At 42.1% G+C, this 23,406-nt stretch overlaps 1 protein-coding gene across 1 annotated transcript in view; it reads right to left on the reverse strand.

The window, feature by feature from the left end:
• The window catches only part of TBC1D8B (TBC1 domain family member 8B), a 93,374-nt gene that overhangs the window by 40,000 nt on the left and 29,968 nt on the right, over positions 1 to 23,406 (reverse strand). The window contains exons 3-6 of the mRNA XM_082264319.1: positions 9,123 to 9,241; positions 7,688 to 7,913; positions 5,641 to 5,881; positions 2,215 to 2,422 (exon numbers count right to left, since the gene is read on the reverse strand). Of these exons, the coding sequence (XP_082120445.1) occupies positions 2,215 to 2,422; positions 5,641 to 5,881; positions 7,688 to 7,913; positions 9,123 to 9,241 (794 nt within the window). The remainder of the gene's footprint in view (positions 1 to 2,214; positions 2,423 to 5,640; positions 5,882 to 7,687; positions 7,914 to 9,122; positions 9,242 to 23,406) is intronic.

A 23,406-nucleotide genomic window follows, 5' to 3' on the forward strand; every position in this document is an offset into this window, starting at 1 on the left:
TTCTGTCACATCATTAATAAACACCAATGACCCAGTGCCACTGGAAGCCATGCATGCCCATGCCATCACACTGACTCCACCATGTTTTACAGATTACTTTGTGTGCTTTGGATCATGAGCTGTTCCAAGCCTTTCTCAACGCTTTTTTTTTCCTTCCCATCATTCTAGTACATCTTAATCTTAGTTTCATCCGTCCAAAGAATTATTTTCCATAACTGGTTTTTAGATGTTTTTTGGCAAAGTCTAATCTGGCTTTTCTATTCTTCAGGCTTATAAATGGTTTGCACCTTGTGATGAACCTTCTGAATTTGCACTCGTCTTCTCTTAATTGTAGACTTTGACAATATTACGCTCACCTCCTGGAGAGTGTCCTTCACTTGTCTGGATGCTGTGAATGGGTTTTTCTTTACCGCAGAGGGGATCCTGTGATCATCCACCACTGTTGTCTTCCGTGGACGTGATGCCTTTTTATGTTGTTGAGCTCACCCAGTGTCTTCTTTTTTCCTCAAAAAGTACATTATATAACTATAGCTTGAATATGTTTTGGTAAATACCTGAAAAATAAAAATAAAATTGTGCCGTGTCCAAATATATATGGACCTAACTGTATATGGCCAGCTTTAGAACCCACTTGATATACCCCTTATATAGTCATAAGCTGATTAGATTTACATTAGCTGATTAGATCACATTTTTGTAAATATTTTATTCTATCTTTTCATGTGACAACACTGAAGAAATGACACTTTGCTACAATGTAAAGTAGTGAGTGTACAGCTTGTATAACAGTGTAAATTTGCTGTCCAATTAAAATAACTCAACACACAGCCGCCAATGGTTTGCCATTGGCTAAACCGCTGGCAACAAAACTGAGTACACCCCTAAGTAAAAAATGTCCAAATGATCATGGCACCTCATGGCAAAGAACTCTGAGGATCTGAAAAAAATATATTGTTGCTCTACATAAAGATAGCCTAGGCTATAAGAGAATTGCCAAGACTCTGAAACTGAGCTGCAGCACGGTGGCCAAGACCATACAGCGGATTGTACATGCTCAGCATCATATTGAGAGGTTGTCTTTGGGAAATAGACATATGAGTGCTGCCAGCATTGCTGCAGAGGCTAAAGGGGTGAGGGGATCAGCCTATCAGTACTCAGACTATACGCCGCACACTGCACCAAATTGGTCTGCATGGCTGTAATCGCAGAAGGAAGCCTCTTCTAAAGATGATGCACAAAAAAGCCCGCAAATAGTTTACTGAAGACAAGCAGACTAAGGACATGGATTACTGGAACCATGTCCTGTGTTCTAATGAGACCAAGATAAACTTATTTGGTTCAGATGGAGTCAATCGTGTGTGGCGGCAACCAGGTGAGGAGTACAAAGACAAGTGTGTCTAGCCTATAGTCAAACATGGTGGTTAGAGTGTCATGGTCTGGGGCTACATGAGTGCTGCCAGCACTAGGGAGCTACAGTTCATTGAGGGAACCATGAATGCCAACATGTACTGTGACATACTGAAGCAGAGCATAATCCCCCTCCCTTCGGAGACTGGGCCACAGGGCAGTATTCCAACTTGATAACAACCCCAAACACACCTCCAAGACAACCACTGCCTTGCTAAAGAAGCTGAGGGTCAAGGGGGTGGACTGGCCAAGCATGTCTCCAGACCTAAACCCTATTGAGCATCTGTGGGGCATCCTCAAATGGAAGGTGGAGGAGCGCAAGGTCTTTAACATCCACCAGCTCCATGATGTCATCATGGAGGAGTGGAAGAGGACTCCAGTGGCAACCTGTGAAGCTCTAGTGAACTCAATGCCCAAGAGGGTTAAAGCAGTGCTGGAAAATAATGATGGCCACACAAAATAGACACTTTGGGCTCAATTTGGACATTTTCACTTATGAGTGTACTCACTTTTGTTGCCAGCGGTTTAGACATTAATGGCTGTGTGTTGAGTTATTTTGGAGGGGACAGCAAACTTACACTGTTATACAAGCTGTACACTCACTACTTTACATTGTAGCACAGTGTCCATTTCTTGAGTTTTGTCACATGTAAAGATAGAATAAAATATTTACAAAAATGTGAGGGGTGTACTCACTTTTGTGAGAAACTGTATATATATGATAAAAAAAATACAATTTTACTGACTGTTTTAGCCGTTATAACTTATTTTATCACAGGTAGCAAGATTTTCTGCAATTGATATTACCTCTCGAAAAGGTATGATTGTGCTATAAAGGCTGCCATCATGGCTAGCGAAGCAAATGTAGTTCTCAGAAACACACATCTTCCCCACGGTATTTAGGTGGCTGAAGGGTATCCATAAGAAACATTCATGCACCTCTTTCAAAGTCTCTTCTCTTGGCAGTCTGAAGTATGTAGTAAAACGCTCACTGTGTGCCCGGCTTTCAAGACCTCTAGTGGGGAATATCAAAAGGGCGTGTTATTTAATCATTTTGGTTAGTAGGTAGATAAGGCTCTCAATGCATGTAATGGATACACACAAAATTATTTTTCTGATACTATTTAGCTGACAGACGTGATATGGTTCTAACCATTCTAATAAAGAAAAAAAAAAGGATCTGTATCTGTGGAGTCCACCTGGTCTCAATACTATGCCGAGCTCCAAACACTTGAGGCAGCCCATAGACGAGTAAATTGTTTTCAACTAGCAGGTTGAGAGGAAAAAAAAAACCCTCCCTGCTAAGCTATTGTATTCTGACAGCAGGGAGACTTCCCCACCATCAGAAAACACTGATCATCTTTGCAGGCTATAGCCTGCAGCGCTAATTACGTGGAGAATATCTAACAGGGCAGTTGTACAGATGTCAAGATCGACTTCTGTAACACCTCCCTGCCCATATGTGGATGAAAATTCAGCCAGTCCCTGAACCGTCTAAACTTCGATCCATGTATGGCCGACTTTAGACTGATCTGCTGTTGCAGGAGTCACTGGCCAACTTATGACTCTTCAGATATTTAGAATAAGATGAAAGCAGCATTATCTCTATACTCCTTATACACTGCTTATTTTCTTTTTTTTACAGATATAATTTTTTGCTGCTGCATGTACATTTTTCTACCCTTTTTGTTGGGGACCTCCCATCTCTGAAGTAGGCTTGGGTTGTGCTTTGGACTGCCGCTGGTCATGCTCCCTCAGCTCCCAGGTTGGACATTACATTTCCCAGCTACCTGCCATCCTCAATACTATTCCAACTCGGAGCCTATTCGTAAGTCATCATATCTTTCTTCCCGTTTTCCCCAAGTTTTGGGACAAGTTCCATAGATACTCATGCATATACTTTTTTTGCAGACCTATGTCCTGCATCCACTCCTGAGGAATTGCGTTTAATGCATGAAACGTGTTGAGTGTTTACTAATGCAGCCTTACTATTATTACATGCTGTACCTTGATTCTATGTATGATATGGTGCCATTTCTTGGATTGATGTATTGTATTTACTTATTGTTCATGTATTTTATATATATATACTGGCTCATTTTTCCAAAATGTTATTTTTTCTTCTGTAAGACGCTATGGTTTTCTTGTCTTCATCAGATTATTAATAAAATATTATTTTTACCCATCATTTAATCAGCTGCTAGCCATTGCCTCATTTAAAGCACCAACCCCTTTCTTTTGGTTATTTGACTCACAGGAATGGAGATACCTGTCGGTTTTGGACTAGGTGTCTCATTTAAAGTGCCAATTCCCCTCTCTTTGTATGGCCTGTGTGTATGCGGCTTTACACTCTGCAGTGTATGTAAACCATTAATTGCACCATTACTGAGATATTACCACTAATGTCAATGCGAGAGCTATAATGCAAGCTAGAATAGCCACGCTAAACTTATGAGCTGTAGAGGCTTTTAAAATGTCGCTGATTTTTTTTTAGATATCAAGGGAGATATCACAGGTGCATGCAATTTTAAGATTTGAGATGTCTGGTTTCTATTTATGCAACGCAACCCTACGGTATATTTAATATTTTTCCAAAGGGTTTTAAGTAGTTGAAAAAAAAAAAATGCTCTAGAGGGGAACTAGTTAATGTGACCACATTTTGGGAACGTAACTCCATAATTGTGAGAGTTATGGAATAGGAATGAAAGTGAACTTTGTGGAGTTCAGGTATAGGTCATTAACTTAGCCTCACAGATGTGTATTCTTTAAACTGCAATTCAGATAATTTAAGAATTGTTCAATTACAGCAAAGTTGACACTAGTCCTTTGAAGAAGCTAATGATACCTCTGCATACTTTCTAGCTAAACTGTGTTTTGCAAATGTGTCACCTTCCATGACTGCCCAGTATAGACAGAAAATTTTAATCTGACTGTTGTTACTAACTGTTACATTTTGGGGAAAATTAGAGATTGGTATTGTAGTATCACTTCCCTATTTACCCCATACATTGAAGAGATTCAACAGACTTCACTATTGCCACAATTTACCTCTGAGGGGACTGAAATGCAACTTCTGTGTCTCAGGTTAAAGCATTTTCAAAGGCATAAAAAAAGACAGTGAAAGCAAGTTTGTTTTACAGCTTGCACTCCTGTTTCTCTTTTACTGATCCCTGTAAACTAGATTAGATTTCTGCTGGCCTTTAAAAAACTTTATTTTTATTTATTTTTTTAAAATCCCACATTTCTTTAGAAAAGAAGCCATTATCACATTATAAAAAAACTAGAGACCACTACAGGAGGATGTCAAAAAATTTGAGTGTTTATAAAAAAAAAAAAAAAAACATACTTACCTGCTCTGTGCAATGATTTTGCACAAAGTGGCCCCGATCCTCCCCTTTTGGGGTTCCCCACCGGTGATTTTGGGTCCTCCAATCCTTTGTGTGCCACCATAGGAAGCCACTTCCTATGGTGGAACACATGCAGGCTCAATCCTGAGCTGTGGTGTGTGTGTGTCTATTGACGCATAACAGTGCGACTTGGCATAGTCTGCACTCCCTTGTCACTGGATTTGATTGACAGCAGCAGGAACGCATGGCCAGTGAGGAAGGAGAGAGAGAGAGAGAGAGAGAGAGAGAGAGAGAGAGAGAGAACAGCGCCGCTGCTCTTGGGAACAGAGCTGGATCAAGATCAGGCTCAGGTAAGTATTTCGAGGGGGCTGGGAGGGACAGCTGTACATAAAAGGTTTTTTTACCTTAATGCAGAGAATGTATTAAGGTAAAAAATCTGAAACCTTTACAACCACCTAAAAAGCTTAGTACACACGGGAAACATCTGCAGGCGGTCTGACATTTGGCTGGCTTCTGTCAGACAAGCATGCTGGAAAACCAGCAGTCCGCTAGCTCCCAATGGCTGAGAGCGCTGACTAGAGTATTCTGGCAAGGGGGCTGCCCCCTGTCAGAACACAATAGAACAGCAGGGGAGATTGCTGTACTAACAGTGGATTGTTAATACAGCGGCTTTGACCAGAGCTGACAGTTTTTTTTGCCAACCCGCTGGGTTGAATGAAAAAAAAAAAAATAGTGGTGTGTACCTAGCTTTATTCTCCAATTCCAAGATTAGGATCAAACAATACAAAACTGCAAACAGCAAACAGCAGGAGGAAGGAATAAAGGGCTCAAAGCTAGTTTAAAAGTTACAGTTTCCCATGTAGATTTACTTGATGGAAATGCTTACCTTTTTGTGATTTGCTGGGGATCATTCAGTATTGGATCATTTTCAAATGTTTCTTTATCAAAAAGTCTTCCGATAGCATAGCTGGCCAGTTGTTCCATTAGGAGGAATGTTTCATTAATGTGCAAAAACATAGAGAAATAATGGTCCTCCCCCTGAGAGCAAACATGGATACTCTCTGTGAGCAGAACTGTAGAGGTCTTCTCCAGTCTGGAGATCTCATCCCAAGAGATGATCAGTTTAACTGGAGTAGAACAATACATATAAATATCAACAGCTTACAAATTTTTGTGTATAACATCACTTATTATAGATTCCCCCCCCCCCCCCCAAAAAAAAGTATAATTTTTATATCAGACAGAGAAGATATCCCACCACAATATGTACTTACAATGTAATATGTATATAAACAGTGCTGAGCATAAATAAGTACACCCCAACAGATTTGTCAGAGAACCTTTACTTTCTATTCAGAATCAACATTTTCTATGGGACTCTATTCTACAAAATACTCCCATGAATGCTGGCCTTTGATTGCAACCAAGATTTGTTAATTTGCACACACAAATAACACTAACAAAATAATTTAAGACCATGTTGCAAAAATGAATACACCCCAATGAAAGTCTTAGGCCCCTTTCACACAGTCCGTCCGTCGGACGGACTCCGTTTATCTCACTTGGTGATCGATCCGCCGCTGAGCAGAAGAATGACAGCTGTTCTCCGCACTGTTCTCCACTTTTGTTAAGAAAAAAAATTCCCCTCTGGGTGATCTATGTACATTGCAAGGATTTTAACAAACTCTGTGGCCCTGTGCTGAGTGAGTCTAATGGGAGTGGTTTCATAATTATCAATCAGCTGTAGGGCACTAATGAGGAAAGCTGCTGGGCATATCTTCAGACGTGTTCCTATTGGGAGTATCTCACCAAAAATGACAGTTGCAAGGGATGCCAGAAATCTGACTTGCATCTTAGTGCAGACTTCTGGGAAAATCAGTGAGCCAATCACACAAACAGGAAATTATGTTTCTGGGGGACATTCTGTATACATTCTCTGTATAGAACACCTCCAGGTAGCCATATTGCATTGCATTTTCAGAAAATTACAGTGGCCGTAGATCGAAAAGGAAAGGTATTTTTTAATCAAATTCAAATATGATCTGTGTCGCAATTGTTTACGCTATATTATTCTTTCTTTGCCCTTTAAGTAAAAGATACAAAACAGCGCTATCAAAAATACCCTCACAATAAAAAGACTAACTCACGCAATTACAAATTGACAGCGTTGTCAATAAATTACATAAAAGTGAGTCTCCTCACGTCTTCTTTAAAAATGATTGTAAACTTTCTTATTTTATTTTAAACAACATACATGTAATACCTGCTCTATACAATGGTTTTGCACAGAGAAGCCCTGATACACCAGTATTCCAGGCTTCTCCTCTTCTTGGTGTGCCACCACAGGAAGCTGATTCCTACATCTGCGGGCATGATACTTAGCTGCGCTGTCTGGGTCTGTAGACACAAACAGTGCAGCTTGGCCCCACCAGCTTTCACAGGATTTGATTGACAACAGCAGTAGCCAACGACTCCCACTGCTATCAATCTGCCCTGTGAGGAGGGAGAGAACGGAGAGAGATGCTGCTCTCGGGCACAGGTAAGTATTTGGTGGGGGAGGGGGGTAAGGGCACATAGGTTTCCACCTTTATGCTTAATTGTAAAACAAAAAAATTCTACTTATACAACCACTTTAAGTGCTAACAAAATATTTTAAAACTTTCAAATAAAAAAGTAAAAGTAAAATTGTTCTAAATTAAGTTCCATCTTCTCTTTACCTGAATAAATACAGCGATGTGAGGACCTCGCTGGAGAATTCTAAGCCTACAGCACATCAATTCTAGAAAACTGAACCTTTTTCTATCACAACTATTATTAATTTTATTAGCTATCTAGCTTATAAACATTTTACTACTACACACGTACTACAAGCTTCCCCACAAATCCACACTAATTCAGTTAGCAGATTGCTCTTCCTCAGTGTAAGTACTTACTCTCAGCTCCAAGCAGAAAGGAGTAGAAGCTTAGGAAGTTGGTACTGAGGTACAACCATCCCTGACAAGGTACTCTCCCCCTCCAGTAACTGCATGAGTAGTAAGTGACCAGCTTCTCCTGGTTCGGCAATCCAAAGCATTTTTCAAACTTCATCAGTGCTTCTCGAAATTTTTCAGGATCCTCTTCTTTTACAAATGAGCCCTTTCCTTCTTCAGCAATGAGCCCCTGGATGATAAACAGTAAATTGCATTTGGACATTTCCCACATTTTAAAGGCTATTTTTACCTTCTCTAAATCCTATTTGAAAAAAAATAAAAAAAAAAATCTTTTTCTCAATACATCTACTTGCTCTTATTTAAAGTAACCCTTTCCATTTCCAAAAGTTTGTAAACATAGTGGAACCCTTATAATCTTCTCAATCAGATTTGTCGAGTGCACCCTTTTCCCCCAAAACTTTTAGACTAAGCAGACTAAACATTTTTTAGAGGCTGTTTTAACAGGCCCTAATAGACAACAGCAGTATTCTTTTGACAATGATTATTCTTAGAGCCTTTAGAATATATTATAGATGCATTTGACCTGAAACTGACCCGCATTTGGCCTGCTTCAAGCTAACTTCCTATAGACTTTTAGGGAGGGATAAACATCCCTAAAGCGAACAAAAGCCCATCAACACTGACCCTTAGCCCCCGTTCACACTAAGGCGACCTGTGAGGCGACCTGTTCGCCTCACAGGTCGCCGTAGGTCGCCTCCCATAGGGAAGCTGCGGACCCGTTCTAATAGGAGCGACACAAGTCGCTCCGACTTAGAAAAAGGCTCCGGAGCTTCTTTGGGGCGACCAGGAGGCGACCGCCATAGACTTCAATGTTATGAAGTCCGTGGCGGCCACTCCGAGGTCGCGGTGCGAAGTAGCGTTGCCCCTATGTGAACGGGGCCTTACTGATATGCAAATATTGAATTTACATTAACAGCTTAGCCCTCATTCCCAGGTCTAAACACTATTCTTGGTTGCTGAGGTATACATAAGATAGTAAAACACGATTGCCATTGGAAGGGGAAAGAGTCTTTGAAGCGTGGTCTATGATGGATTGCCTGGTTTTACTTTTTTTATGCTATGTAAAAGGTAAGATGGTGGCGCTCAGCTGGGTCTCAGAGTTCACCGGAGCAGTTTCTGTTTAATGATTATGCACCAATGAGTTGTTTATAAGCTAAGCATCATATCTTACTTCAGTTTCTGTACTCAGTAGTAAAGGAAAGAGTTTAAACTCACTGTAAACTATCATTGAGGCTATTTTCAATAGGTCAATAAGATTACAAAAGAAAAAAAAAGCATTATTATTCGACTTTGCTGTGGTCTGTACTGTGTGATACATAAGCAAGCAGTAACCGCTAGTAATTGTACCGGAACAAACATGAATTTAAAATATACCTACCCTGATTTTGCCTTGTACAAAACTGGTTATGTCATCACTTGAGTCAAATACTGACAACGTCTTCATAACATTCTGTTCCAGCCATTGCCAGTGCTTTAAAATCTCATCTCGGCTAGCCGCTTTAAAAAAAAAAAAAAAAGAACGAACGAGGTTATCAAAATTAATTTTGATTTGGCTGCATTAAATCTGTACATCTTGGTAGTTACAGTTATTATAACAAAGGTGTGTGGTGTCTTTATTTAGTTCTCAATTGTTTTTGTGAATGGGTAACCAAGGGTACACATTCGTGTGTGTGTTTTACCTGGTCCACTTATCTTTAGAAGGGGCTTCCAGATTCTGACAATTCCCCACCCACAGACCCCCACAACCAACTGGCCAGGATTCTGAGGAAGAGACCCTTGCCCTTATACCACAAATAAATGAATTACTTCTTACTCTTTTTGCAGCTAGATTTTTCAGGTCATGAACCGACCAAGTTTTTGGCCAGTTCATGAATGTCGACCATGCAAGGTTGAGGTCAACCCCTGCAGTGGGCTGAACACAAATCTCATTATTATGCCGTGGTTACTGAAGTAGGTTATAAACAACACATAGATAAATTAGAGCAACACAGATGAACAGGGGCATAGTTTGGTGCTTGAAGAAGATGGCTGCATTTTAGAGACACAAGGGGAATCCCCAAATCTATCTGGGACTACTCACCATAGGCAAAGTTGACACATACATGCAACCTAGAACCCCCCCCCCCCCTTGCAGCTTGGATTAGGAGTCTACTCAATCCTTACTACTGGTCAAGTCAGCTATTGATAGCAACACAGGGCCTTTCCCCCCATCTTCCCACTTACAGTCAGGTCTATAAATATTGGGACATCGACAAAATTCTAATCTTTTTGGCTCTATACAGCAGCACAATCAATTTGAAATGAAACAAACAAGATGTGCTTTAACTGCAGACTTTCAGCTTTAGGGTATTTACATCCAAATCAGGTGAACGGTGTAGGAATTACAACAGTTTGCATATGTGCCTCCCACTTTTTAAAGGGACCAAAAGTAATGGGACAGATTAACAATCATTATTCAAACTTTTTAATACTTGGTTGCAAATCCTTTGCAGTCAATTACAGTCTGAAGTCTGGAACGCATAGACATCACCAGACGCTGGGTTTCATCCCTGGTGATGCTTTGCCAGGCCTCTACTGCAACTGTCTTCAGTTCCTGCTTGTTCTTGGGGCATTTTCCCTTCAGTTTTGTCTTCAGCAGGTGAAATGCATGCTCAATCGGATTCAGGTCAGGTGATTGACTTGGCCATTGCATAACATTCCACTTCTTTCTCTTAAAAAAACTCTTTGGTTGCTTTCGCAGTATGCTTCGGGTCATTGTCCATCTGCACTGTGAAGCGCCGTCCAATGAGTTCTGAAGCATTTGGCTGAATATGAGCAGATAATATTGCCCGAAACACATTAGAATTCATCCTGCTGCTTTTGTCAGCAGTCACAACATCAATAAATACAAGAGAACCAGTTCCATTGGCAGCCATACATGCCCACGCCATGAAACTACCACCACCATGCTTCACTGATGAGGTGGTATGCTTTGGATCATGAGCAGTTCCTTTCTTTCTCCATACTCTTCTCTTCCCATCACTCTGGTACAAGTTGATCTCGGTCTCATCTGTCCATAGGATGTTGTTCCAGAACTGTGAAGGCTATTTTAGATGTTATTTGGCAAACTCTAATCTGGCCTTCCTGTTTGAGGCTCACCAATGGTTTACATCTTGTGGTGAACCCTCTGTATTCACTCTGGTGAAGTCTTCTCTTGATTGTTGACTTTGACACACATACAGTGGGGATCGAAAGTTTGGGCACCCCAGGTAAAAATTTGTATTAATGTGCATGAAGAAGCCAAGGAAAGATGGAAACCTCTCCAAAAGGCACCAAATTACAGATTAGACATTCTTATAATATGTCAACAAAAGTTAGAATTTATTTCCATCATTGACACTTTCAAAATTACAGAAAACAAAAAAAGGCGTCTGCAAAAGTTTGGACACCCTGCAGAGTTTATAACATGCACTGCCCCCTTTGCAAGGCTGAGACCTGCCAGTGTCATGGATTGTTCTCAATCATCGTCTGGGAAGACCAGGTGATGTCAAGCTCAAAGGTTTTAAATGCCCAGACTCATCTGACCTTGCCCCAAAAATCAGCACCATGGGATCTTCTAAGCAGTTGTCTAGAAAACTGAAACTGAAAATAGTTGATGCTCACAAAGCTGGAGAAGGCTATAAGTAGATAGCAAAGAGTTTTCAGATGTCAATATCCTCTGTTCGGAATGTAATCAAGAAATGGCAGTCATCAGGAACAGAGGAAGTTAAAGCAAGATCTGGAAGACCAAGAAAAATATCAGACAGAACAGCTCGCAGGATTGTGAGAAAAACAATTCAAAACCCACGTTTGACTGAACAATCCCTCCAGAAAGATCTGGCAGACACTGGAGTCATGGTACACTATTCCACTATAAAAGAGATACTTGTACAAATATGGTCTTCATGGAAGAGTCATCAGAGGAAAACCTCTTCTACATCCTCACCACAAAAATCAGTGTTTGAACTTTGCAAATGAACAAGCCTGATGCATTTTGGAAACAAGTTCTCTGGACCGATGAGTTTAAAATTGAACTTTTTTGGCCGGAATGAGCAAAGGTACGTTTGGAGAAGAAGGGGCACAGAATTTAATGAAAAGAACCTCTGTCCAACTGTTAAGCATGGGGGTGGATCAATCATGCTTTGGGGTTGTATTGCAGCCAGTGGCACAGGGAACATCTCACGAGTAGAAGGAAAAATGAATTCAATAAAATTTCAGCAAATTTTGGATGGTAACTTTTTGCCATCTTTGAAAAAGCTGAAGTTAAAGAGAGGATGACTTTTACAAATGGATAACGATCCTAACCACACCTCAAAATCCACGAGGGATTACATCAAGAGGCGTAAACTGAAGGTTTTGCCACAATCTCCTGACCTCAACATAATTGAAAATCTATGGATAGACCTTAAAAGAGCAGTGCGTGACAGACAGCACAGAAATCTTTTGTAAGGAAGAATGGGCAAAGATACCTCAAACAAGAATTGAAAGACTCTTGGCTGGCTACAAAAAGCGTTTATAAGCTGTGATACTTGCCAAAGGGGCAGTACAAGATATTAACTCTGCAGGGTGCCCAAACTTTTGCAGATACCTTTTTTGTTTGTTTTCTGTTATTTTGAAAGTGTAAATGATGGAAATAAAATCTAACTTTTGTTGACATATTAGAAGAATGTCTAATCTGTAATTTGATGCCTTTTGGAGATTTTTCCATCTTTTCTTGGCTTCTTTATGCACATTATTACAAATTTTTACCTGGGATGCCCAAACTTTCGATCACTACTGTACACCTACCTCCTGGAGAGTGTTCTTGATCTGGCCAACTGTTGTGAAGGGCGTTTTCTTCACCAGGAAAAATAATTCTTTGGTCATCCACCACAGTTGTTTTCTGTGGTCTTCTGGGTCTTTTGGTGTTGCTGAGCTCACCGGTACGTTCTTTTTTAAGGATGTTCCAAACAGTTGATTTGGCCACACCTAATGTTTTTGGTATCTCTCTGATGAGTTTGTTTTGTTTTTTTTTTAGCCTAATGATGACTTGCTTCACTGATAGTGACAGCTCTTTGGACCTCATATTGAGAGTTGACAGCAACAGATTCCAAATGCAAATAGCACACTTGAAATTAACTCTTGACCTTTTATCTGCTCCTTGTAAATGGGATAATGAGGGAATAACACACACCTGGCCATGGAACAGCTGAGCAGCCAATTGTCCCATTACTTTTGGTCCCGTAAAAAGTGGGAGACACATATACAAACTGTTGTAATTCCTACACCTTTTACCTGATTTGGATGTAAATACCCTCAAATTAAAGCTGAAAGTCTGCAGTTAAAGCACAACTTGTTTCATTTCAAATCCATTATAGAGCCAAAAAGATTAGAATTGTGTCGATGTCCCAATATTTATGGACCTGACTGTATGTGAGGTGCTTTTGGTCTGCCTAAGGCTATAGTGCTCCTCGGTAGTAGCCAAATCTAGCTCCAAGCTGGCTAGCTGACACAAAAGGAGTAAAGGGGTGCTCCATTTTCCACTGCTGGGGGACTACTGGACTGCAGCAGTGTTATCAAATGCATATTATTTAATGGTTAAAATTGGTTGCAGTTTTGCATTTACTTATTATGCCTTTAGTTCAGCACTCACACCTTAGACTAATGAGAAAAAAAAAAAGAAAGATATCTGTGCTTGTGGTATATAAAACAAAAGCTGCTGAACACTATACCTCTGTTACCAGGCACATAAAAACCATCAAAAAAGTACAGCGCATAGAATCAGTTTAACTATCTAAATATAATTGAAAGTGACAATCAAATATCAATAAAAAATTATACACATCAATATAAAGTATTAAACTTATGAATAACATCAATAAAAATCAAAACGGCGCACAGTGAAATGCACTGGTATAAACGCTATAGCTGTGAATAAAAAAGTGAACAGAAAATAACAGACAGAGGCCCTTCCTCTCAACATACCCCACCAAATGTTATTTCATCTTTTCCAATAGTTTAATAATTCATGGAGGACTTCTGCTTTTAAAGTACCTTAGTGTAAATTTACACCCTTTTATGATATCCTTTATAAAGCTTACTCCCTGCCCCCACTATATTCCTCCATTAAAGCCTCCTTTGCCAAGTGAAAATCCCAAAAGCTATCTCTTTACGGTCGCATGGCAACCATTAGGATGGCGACTTTACCCAAATTTCTCTATCTCTTTGACACACTGCCTATCCCCATCCTGTCCTCACACCTTGAGAGTCTCTATGAAGAATTGCTAAACTTTTTTGGAACTACAAAAGACACAGTATCGCTAGGTCCATCCTATATGCTCCCTGTCTCCAGGGTGGTCTCCCATTCCCGAATGTGGCTAAGTATTACTTGGCTACCCAGTTGGGTCATCTTGCCTTTGGTATACACTACATGCTAACAATCGTTTGACACAGGTCGAGAAATTGTTGTTGGCCCCTGTCAATCTGAACTCAACATGCTGTGAATTTCTGACGCCCTCCTGCTCAACACTCTGCAACTGTTGGGACCTATGTTGCTTTTGCGCACCCTTTAGCGACGCGCCAAGTTATTATATCCTCTTACCTCCTCTGCCTCATTGGCAACTTCATTTCTGTTCACACCCAATGTCCCGGACAGTTTGACCTCACAAATGTCTCACTTTTGGATGAAAAACTTGTAAGTTGGTAAACACCAGAACTAAAATATTACTGATCTTCCAGGACCTGCAGGAAGCCTATGACCTGCCTAAGCAGGCCTTCTTTAGCTACTTACATATACAACATTTTGCACAGTCCTTCGCGACTAACCTCCAATTTTCCCCTCTAACATGGTTTAAAAAAATCTGCCCAGAGGGTCCGTCCTCTAAGGGTATGATTTCTCGTATTTACCAGCTCCTTATTAAGGATATGTCATCGCCCAGACCTCGGCATGCCTATATGCGAAAATGAGAGCAGGTATTGGGTGAGGACCTACATTTGAAAGCATGGCAACTTATTTGGTCACAGGCATCCAAGAGCTTGATCTGTACCCTATATAAAGAGAACCAATACAAGATTCTCTATCATTGGTACCAAACCCCAGACTTGCTCCATTCCATATACCCCTCTGCCAATCGTCGATGCTGGCTCTGTAATAAAGACCTCATAGGTACATTGGGGGTTGATTCACTAAAGGCGAATCCACTGTGCACTACAAGAGGATCTGAGGGGGAAGATCTGAAATAAGGGAAAACTCTGGTGGATGGTTCATTCCCTCCTCTATTCCATATTTGGATCCTTTCTCCTAGGTCTCCCGCTCGCTTCTTTTTCTAAATTGTCTAAAATAATTCTATGCACAAGTGCGGACTGATGTATGATGCTTTGTTGCTCTTCAATGGAAGAAACAGGAGCCTTCCTCACTGTTTAATTTGTACTCCAGGATCTGAGATGTAGAGAGGATGGAATACCCGACTGCTTCGCTAACTGACTCCCTTGAAGCTCATAACCAGGTATGGGAATTGTGGGATCTTTTGGAAACCCCCCAACCTGACGTTTCCCTACAATAGGGACACTCCCTGTGTGTAGATGGTTACTCTGGATTTCGTGGGGTCCTGACACACGTAGGTGTTTTTTACCACCCTCTCCCCCCTCTCTCTTCTTCTTGCCCTTCTGTATTTATTTATTTTTTTAATGTGCTCAATACAGTGACTTTTCCCACTGGGTTACGCACGACAGTGTAGCTGGAACTTAGTTTAAATACTGCAGCTTTGAGCAGCTATTACCAGGCTTGATGTTAACAAATGTTAGATTCCTCTTTGGGATTCATTTTTCTAACTGTGCTTTCATATTTAATGCTCTGTAAGTTGGCACCTTTTTGGCTTTTAAATTTATTGTCTTATACCTTTGTTTTTACTTTTGAAAATTAATAAAAAATTGTCAGTTTTCTAAAAAAAAAAGAAAAAAAAAAAAAAGAAGAATATTCTCACCAGAGGTTTAATGGAATGCCAGTGACCCCCTTATTCAGGGTGGTGGTCAGAAGATGCTCAGCTACACAGCAAAGATAATTCCCGTAAGAGGGGCAAGGATGTCAGCTTTAGCAAACAATTAAAAGGGATCCTGGGCCGCTTTCAGTGGATTATAGGATATGTAAAATTGGGGCACAACATAGTGTAATATTGTAAAAACACAAGGGTTTATTAAAAGGTATTGCTGCAGTATCGATGCAGATTGCAAAACAGCATATACAAAATGCCAGAGTCAAAAATAGGTCTTCCTTCAATAGGCAAAGTGGCCAACACTCGGCCACACATGTGTGGTAGGGTGTATGCGTGGCTCCATCCTATGAGTTTCATCACAGGAAAGGAGGAGGAAGACCTATTTTCAACTTTGGCATTTTCTATATATTGTTTTGCAATCTACATGGATGTAAGTGCAATCATTTTTAATAAATCCTTGTGTTTTTTACAATATTACACTATGTTGAGTCCTTATTTTACACCCCTCACATTTTTGTAAATAATTGTATTATATCTTTTCATGTGACAACACTGAAGAAATGACACTTTGCTACAATGTAAAGTAGTGAGTGTACAGCTTGTATAACAGTGTCAATTTGCTTTCCCCTCAATATAACAACACAGAGCCATTAATGTCTAAACCACTGGCAACAAAAGTGAGTACACCCCTAAGTGAAAATGTCCAAATTTGGCCCAAAGGGTCATTATTTTGTGTGACCACCATTATTTTCCAGCACTGCCTTAACCCTCTTGGGCATGGAGTTCACCAGAGCTTCACAGGTTGCAACTGGAGTCCTCTTCCACTCCTCCATGACAACATCACAGAGCTGGTGGATGTTAGAGACCTTGCGCTCCTTCGCCTTCTGTTTGAGGATGCCCCACAGATTCTCAATAGGGTTTAAGTCTGGAAACATGCTTGGCCAGTCCATCACCTTTACCCTCAGCTTCTTTAGCAAGATAGTGGTCTTCTTGGAGGTGTGTTTTGGGTTGTTATGTTGGAATACTGCCCTGCGGCCCAGTCTCCGAAGGGAGGGGATCATGCTCTGCTTCAGTATGTCACAGTACATGTTGGCATTCATGGTAGGTAGACCATCTTTATGTAGAGCAACAATTCTTTTTTCAGATCCTCAGAGAGTGCATTGTCATGAGGTGCCATGGTGAACTTCCAGTGACCAGTATGAGAGAGTGAGTGAGATAACACCAAATTTAACACACCTGGTCCCCATTCACACCAGAGATCTTGTAACACTAACGAGTCACACGACACCAGGGAGAGAAAATGGCTAATTGGGCCCAGTTTGGACATTTTCACTCAGGGGTGTACTCTCTTTGGTGGCCAGCGGTTTAGACATTATTGGCTGTGTGTTGAGTTATTTTGAGGGGACAGCAAATTTACACTGTTATACAAGCTGTACACTCACTATTTTACATTGTTGCCAAGGGTCATTTCTTCAGTGTTGTCACATGAAAAGATGAGGTGTGGGGTGTACTCGCTTTTGTGAGAAACTGTATACTATGATCCACTAAGAGCGGCCGAGGATCTCTTTTGATTGTTTACCAAAGCGGACATCTTTGCTCCTGTTACGGGAATCATCTTCGCTGTGTAGCTGATCGTTTTCAGACTGCCCTGAAAAGGGGGTCACTGGCATTATGGTAAGCCTCTGGTGTGGTATTCTTTTGGGTGTCACATCGGCTATCCCAGGATTCCTTTCCAACCTAGCACAGAGTTGAAATGGGACTTTAGCCTCCCAGATAGGGCTGCTGAATATAATCGAAAGATCGATGCATCGCGATTCTGCATCGATGCTGCGACCGGCTTTAATCGATGTTCTAATGACGTCATGAAGCGCCGCCCCCTCCCTCTCCGCACAGCGATGGCTCTTTAAAATTCGTAGCCGCGCCCTCTTTTCCCGCCTCCCGCTGACGTCATCCCCAGTCGCCCGGCGTCGCTGCAAGAGGAGACACGAGGAGCGAGTGTCCCTGACTGTTGGAGAGGAGAGAATGAGATGGACTAAGGTGTGCAGTGTTCACGTTTACACTTTACACATGCCTGATCCCTCCAGTAAGCTGACACTGCACTCCGCTTATCACATGCAGTGAGACGCTTCCCGATCAGCAGCTGCACAGATTGGGAAATGTCTCACTGCCTGTGATTACCGGAGTGCAGTGTCGGCTTCCTGGCGGGATCGGGCACGTGAGGACTGTCATCTCTACTCTTGGACACTCAGTCTGCTGCGGGAGACTTGAGTGTCTGTCAGAGCAAACATCCCCCGCTCCCACATGCGTGCTGGTCCTCCTCCTCCTCCAGCGAGTGTCTGTCCTGACTCCTGACCATCCTCCAGCAAGTGTCCATGTGTCCATCCTCCTCACACAGGCCTCTTTGGGTAGAGGGAGACCCAGAGTCAGCGTCCTGGACCCCAACTCCCAGTCCTCCTTGGCTCAGGCGTCTGCAGTGACTCTCATCATCAGTGATCAGGTACTAATCTAAGTCTTCATACTATTACAAATGTTGTTAACAGGACACTGCTAGGGGGAGTGGCAGAGCCAGGTGAGGGGAGCACACTGAGGGAGAGGGGGAGCCGGACTATCCGTTTAGGCCACAGCACCGCAGATTCTCCAACCCGGATATCCCTGAGGAGACCCCTATCCAATGCCATGTATATAATATATATCACATCCCTGAGGAGACCTCCATACACCAGTGTATGGGGGTCTCCTCAGGGATATCAGGGATGTGATATATACATGGCAGTGTATGGGGGTCTACTCAGGGATGTGATATATACATGGCAGTGTATGGAGGTCTCCTCAGGGATATCAGGGATGTGATATATACATAGTGGTGTATGGGGGTCTCCTCAGGGATGTGATATATACATGGTGGTGTATGGGGGTCTCCACAGGGATGTGATATATACATGGTGGTGTATGAAGGTCTCCTCAGGGATGCGATATATACATGGTGGTGTAACACCACCATGTATATATCACATCCCTGAGGAGACCCCCATACACCGCCATGTATATATCACATCCTGAATATCCCTGAGGAGACCCCCATACACCGCCATGTATATATCACATCCCGGATATCCCTAAAGAGACCCCCATACACCGCCATGTATATATCACATCCCGGATATCCCAAAAGAGACCCCCATACACCGCCATGTATATATCACATCCCAGATATCCCTGAGGAGACCTCCATACACCGCCATGTATTTATCACAACCCAGAGGACACCTCTATACACCACCATGTATTTATCACATCCCTTAGGAGACCTCCTATATGTTTGCAGTGCACTATGGGCTGGGCATGGGCATTGGGCAGTAATCGTGATGCATCGCGGAATCAAATCGCTGCCCTAATAATCGTAATCAAATTGAATCGCGAGGTAAGTGAAGATGCGCAGCCCTACTCCCAGATATCAAAATCTACTACTGGGCCTTTGTTCTGTCTAGATTTGTTGACTGTCCACAAATTAGTGAAGGATTGTGTTTGGTGGGAACAAATATTTTCTCTGTTCCTCTGGATATTGTCCCCTTGCATTCGCCCATAGCAGAGGGAAATGAGTGATGTTGCAGGTATGTTCAGGTAACTTTAGGTGCCTGTACTTTATACTTGCTGCCAGCTTACTTTTTTTAAAAAGTGAAAGTCAATTTAAGTTCTAATTTCTGAGCGCTGTTACCTATAGCAACTAACCAAAGTCCATTTTTTACTTGTTTGGCTTTGGAAGGCTAAAATCGGATTGGATGCTACTCAAATATAAAAACTCTATAATAAAGTAAACTGAACATATTAATTATTGTCAATTTAAACAACTGACATATACTGTATGCTTTGAAAGAGGGGGACAGTAAAGCACAATCACTGGATAGAACTACAAACAGCAAGCACATACTGCAAAATGTTCAAATAGTGTGAGTGACCCTTACACATATACAAAAGGAATACAGTGAACAGAAATTCCATGAGCACTCTGGATATGTAATTATTTTTATCAGAAGTGGGCAAAGGGCTAAAAATAATAAAAACAAATTACAATGCATAAAGCGATTGGCTGGAATATACAAAGTATTAGGGCTGGGCGATTTTGCCTAAAAAAAAATCTTCGATTTTTAAAGAAAAATTCGAGTTTCGATTCGATTTTCGATTTTTTTTCCAATGCACTTAAAAAGGGACTGCAGACATCAGATATAGTGTCAAAAGTGCAACTTTATTGCTATTTTAACTCCTCAAGAGTTAAAATGCATAGAATCCCAAAACAAAAAGTACACGCTGCCATGTTAATTTTTTGACTGTGTTGTTGTTCTTTTAATAGACTAGACATTAGACAGTAAAAGAAGACGCGGGGGCTGGCTCATATCGCGCTGAGCGGGGAGGGAGGACTGAGGAGAAGAAACGCTGTGGCTGTATACGTGTCTGACGGACCACCGCCGCGCCTGGATGTGACGTCAGCTGCGGGCGGTGCGTCTGTACAGGGGCTGCGCTGTGATAGGTACAGTCAGAGAACTCCCCAGTAACCGGCCACCTTTTTTAGTTTGAAACGATTTTTTTTTTTCAAACGAGTTTTTTCTACAATTGTTTTTTTTTTCTGCTTTTTTCCGCCTTTTTCCGCCTGCCCCCGCGTAACTACACACACCTAGGCTGAGCCAGCTTTTTTAGTTTGAAACGATTTTTTTTTTTCAAACGAGTTTTTTCTACAATTGTTTTTCTTTTTCTGCTTTTTTCCGCCTGCCCCCACGTAACTACACACACCTGGGCTCAGCCAGCTACTAGTCCGCCGCACAGGAACCAAACTCTCCCCAGTAACGGACCACTGCCGCCGCGCCTGGATGTGACGTCAGCTGCGGGCGGTGTGTCTGTACAGGGGCTGCGGCGCGCTGTGATGGGGGGGGGGGGGGGGGGGGAGTGGAGGATCAGGTAAGTAAAACTTCCTCTGTCTCCTAGGCAGAAACAGCAGGTAACCCTTGCAGTGTTGGTACTGCCCTACTGAAAGGGATTGGCTTTTTTAGTTTTCTCTGAGTCGGTCTTTAAGATGTCAGAATCATGTTAAAAAAATGTAATTGCCTGGACCTTTGCTGCATTCATCTCATGATCAATGTGGATTTCATCAGCAGTTAGGTACACAGAGAACTCCCGGCCTGGATGTGACGTCAGCTGCCGGGAGAGGAAGGGGGCGGTGCGTCTGTACAGGCCAGGGGCTGTGATAGGATAGGTACCTATCCTATCACAGCCCCTGGCCTGTACAGACGCACCGCCCCCTTCCTCTCCCGGCAGCTGACGTGGGAGAGGAAGGGGGGCGGTGCGTCTGTACAGGCCAGGGGCTGTGATAGGATAGGTACCTATCCTATCACAGCCCCTGGCCTGTACAGACGCACCGCCCCCTTCCTCTCCCGGCAGCTGACGTCACATCCAGGCCGGGGAGTTCTCTGTGTACCCATCACAGCGCGCCGCAGCCGACGCACCGCCCGCAGCCGACGTCACATCCAGGCGTGGCGGCGGCGGTCCGATACTGGGGAGATTTCGGTTCCTGTGCGGCGGACTAGTAGCTGGCTGAGCCCAGGTGTGTGTATACGCGGGGGCAGGCGGAAAAAGGAGGAAAACACAATTATATAAAAAAACTTGAGTTTTAAAAAAAAAAAATAGTTTCAAACTAAAAAATCGATAAATCGATTAAATCGATTTATCGCCCAGCCCTACAAAGTATACATTAGTACACATATAAACAAGAACACTGATAAGATTACTTAAAGTGTTACCAAACCTAGGACCCTGCATTCACTGTTCTCCCACAGTACACAGAACATACTGTAGAAATGCAATTATTTTAGTAAATAAAAACTGCTTTTCTCATCAGCAGCAAGAGCAGTCTTGTGACGTCTATCAGTGTCTGGTTAGCTTGTAGGAGGAGTTTTCATTCTCCCTTGATTGTCCTATGAGGCTGCAGGACCCTTGACCCTCTGTCTGGACAGAGCGGATCTGCCCTGTGCTGATCACATGCACTCTCCCAGGAAAAAAACTCTCTAGCAATACACACCAAACTAAACATGTGCAGCTTGCCCCCAAGGCTCTGTTCTATCAGGATATGGTTTGGGGACTTTGCAAGAAGAGGATGATCAGAGAAGACCGGAGCAAACAGCCTTTTTACACAACACAGAGGACAAACCACAGTGAGTATAATAAGCATACTTTACTGCATATACAGACTGATTTTACTGTTTAGTGGGTTCGGGAACACCAAGTTGATTATTCACAGGTACAGTATATAACTTGGTGTTGAGTTGTTCACTTTAAGGTCAACACAAAAAGGACAAGGGGGCACTCTTTACGTCTAGAGGAAAACAGATTTTGTTTCGTCTCCAAATGCGGAAAGGTTTCTTCACCGTAAGAGCTGCGAGAATGTGGAATAGACTCCCTCCAGAGTTGGTTCTGGCTAGCTCACTAGATTGCTTTAAAAAAGGACTGGATTCTTTCCTGGGTGTACAGAATAAAAATGGGTACGAACATTTTTTTTAGGTAAAGTTGATCCAGAGAATATCCGATTGCCTCTCAGGGGGATTAGGAAGGATTTTTCCCCCCTGCTGTAGCAAATTGGATCATGCTTTGCTGGGGTTTTTTCGCCTTCCTCTGGATCAACTGCGGGTATAGGCGTGTGTATATGGGATTGTGTGGTTGGGTTTTCAATACTGTTTTTTTTTTTTTGTTTTTTTTTTGGTTGAACCAGATGGACTTGTGTCTTTTTTCAACCTGACTAACTATGTAACTTTATCAGAAAACATTTAGTAATTAGAATATAGATTCCTTGCAGGCGGTGACAGGTACTTTTACTTGAGATATTAATAATTAAACAGATCCCTGATGCCTCTACTGTGTCCTGTAGATGGAAGCAGGTGATAAAAAAGAGTTGCTGATCTCTAGCTAGCTAGCTAGCTAAGAACAGGCATTCTGATCTTTAACCATTAGATTCTCAAATACTGAGCAAATCCTGGTTTAGTTCACTAAGGAGATTAGTAAACTAGAGTTCACCAAGTCTCCTTTACTGTCTTGGTAAATTCATGATTGCACTACTGAGTGGCAGACAGGCTGCAGTGTGAGGAAGCTTTCCAGATTATGCAATTAAACTGTTAGTGGATATAGATAAATCCATTAGTAGTTCATTCTGGGAGTGGGGTTAAAATGCATATACCTAAATTAGAATAGCATAGATAAAGTCCAAGGCCCAAGTTTCACTTTACACACAGCTTCTCTGATTCCTATGCAACTTGTCACATTATGAAGAAATATTCTCATATTGTTGATTAAAACAGACCCCCTGCTACTCTGTAAAATGGTGGTTTACGGCAGGTTTTCTGGGTAGCAAGCACACTAATGGCACAGTTGTGTGCTGCATTCATATTAGAGCCAGAGAAAGAGCTCAGAGCCCCACCCACCCATTTGAGGTGGTCAGTGTGTGAAGGGAGCCATGAGAGGTGCTGCTATGCACCATGCTGTCTAGGTTGGGACAGGCCAAGGCCCGAGCCATGGAGAGAGTCCATAAGGGACAGAACAGCTAGGAAGCTGTAAGGAAAATACAAAGCTGGAGGTGCAGCGTCTGTGCATAAACACCAGAATGCGTTTCATGGTCAGGACGACCAAAAAGGTACC

The sequence above is a fragment of the Pelophylax lessonae genome (assembly GCF_965119305.1).
Source record: "Pelophylax lessonae genome assembly, chromosome: 7".
In the NCBI taxonomy this organism is placed as follows: domain Eukaryota; kingdom Metazoa; phylum Chordata; class Amphibia; order Anura; family Ranidae; genus Pelophylax; species Pelophylax lessonae.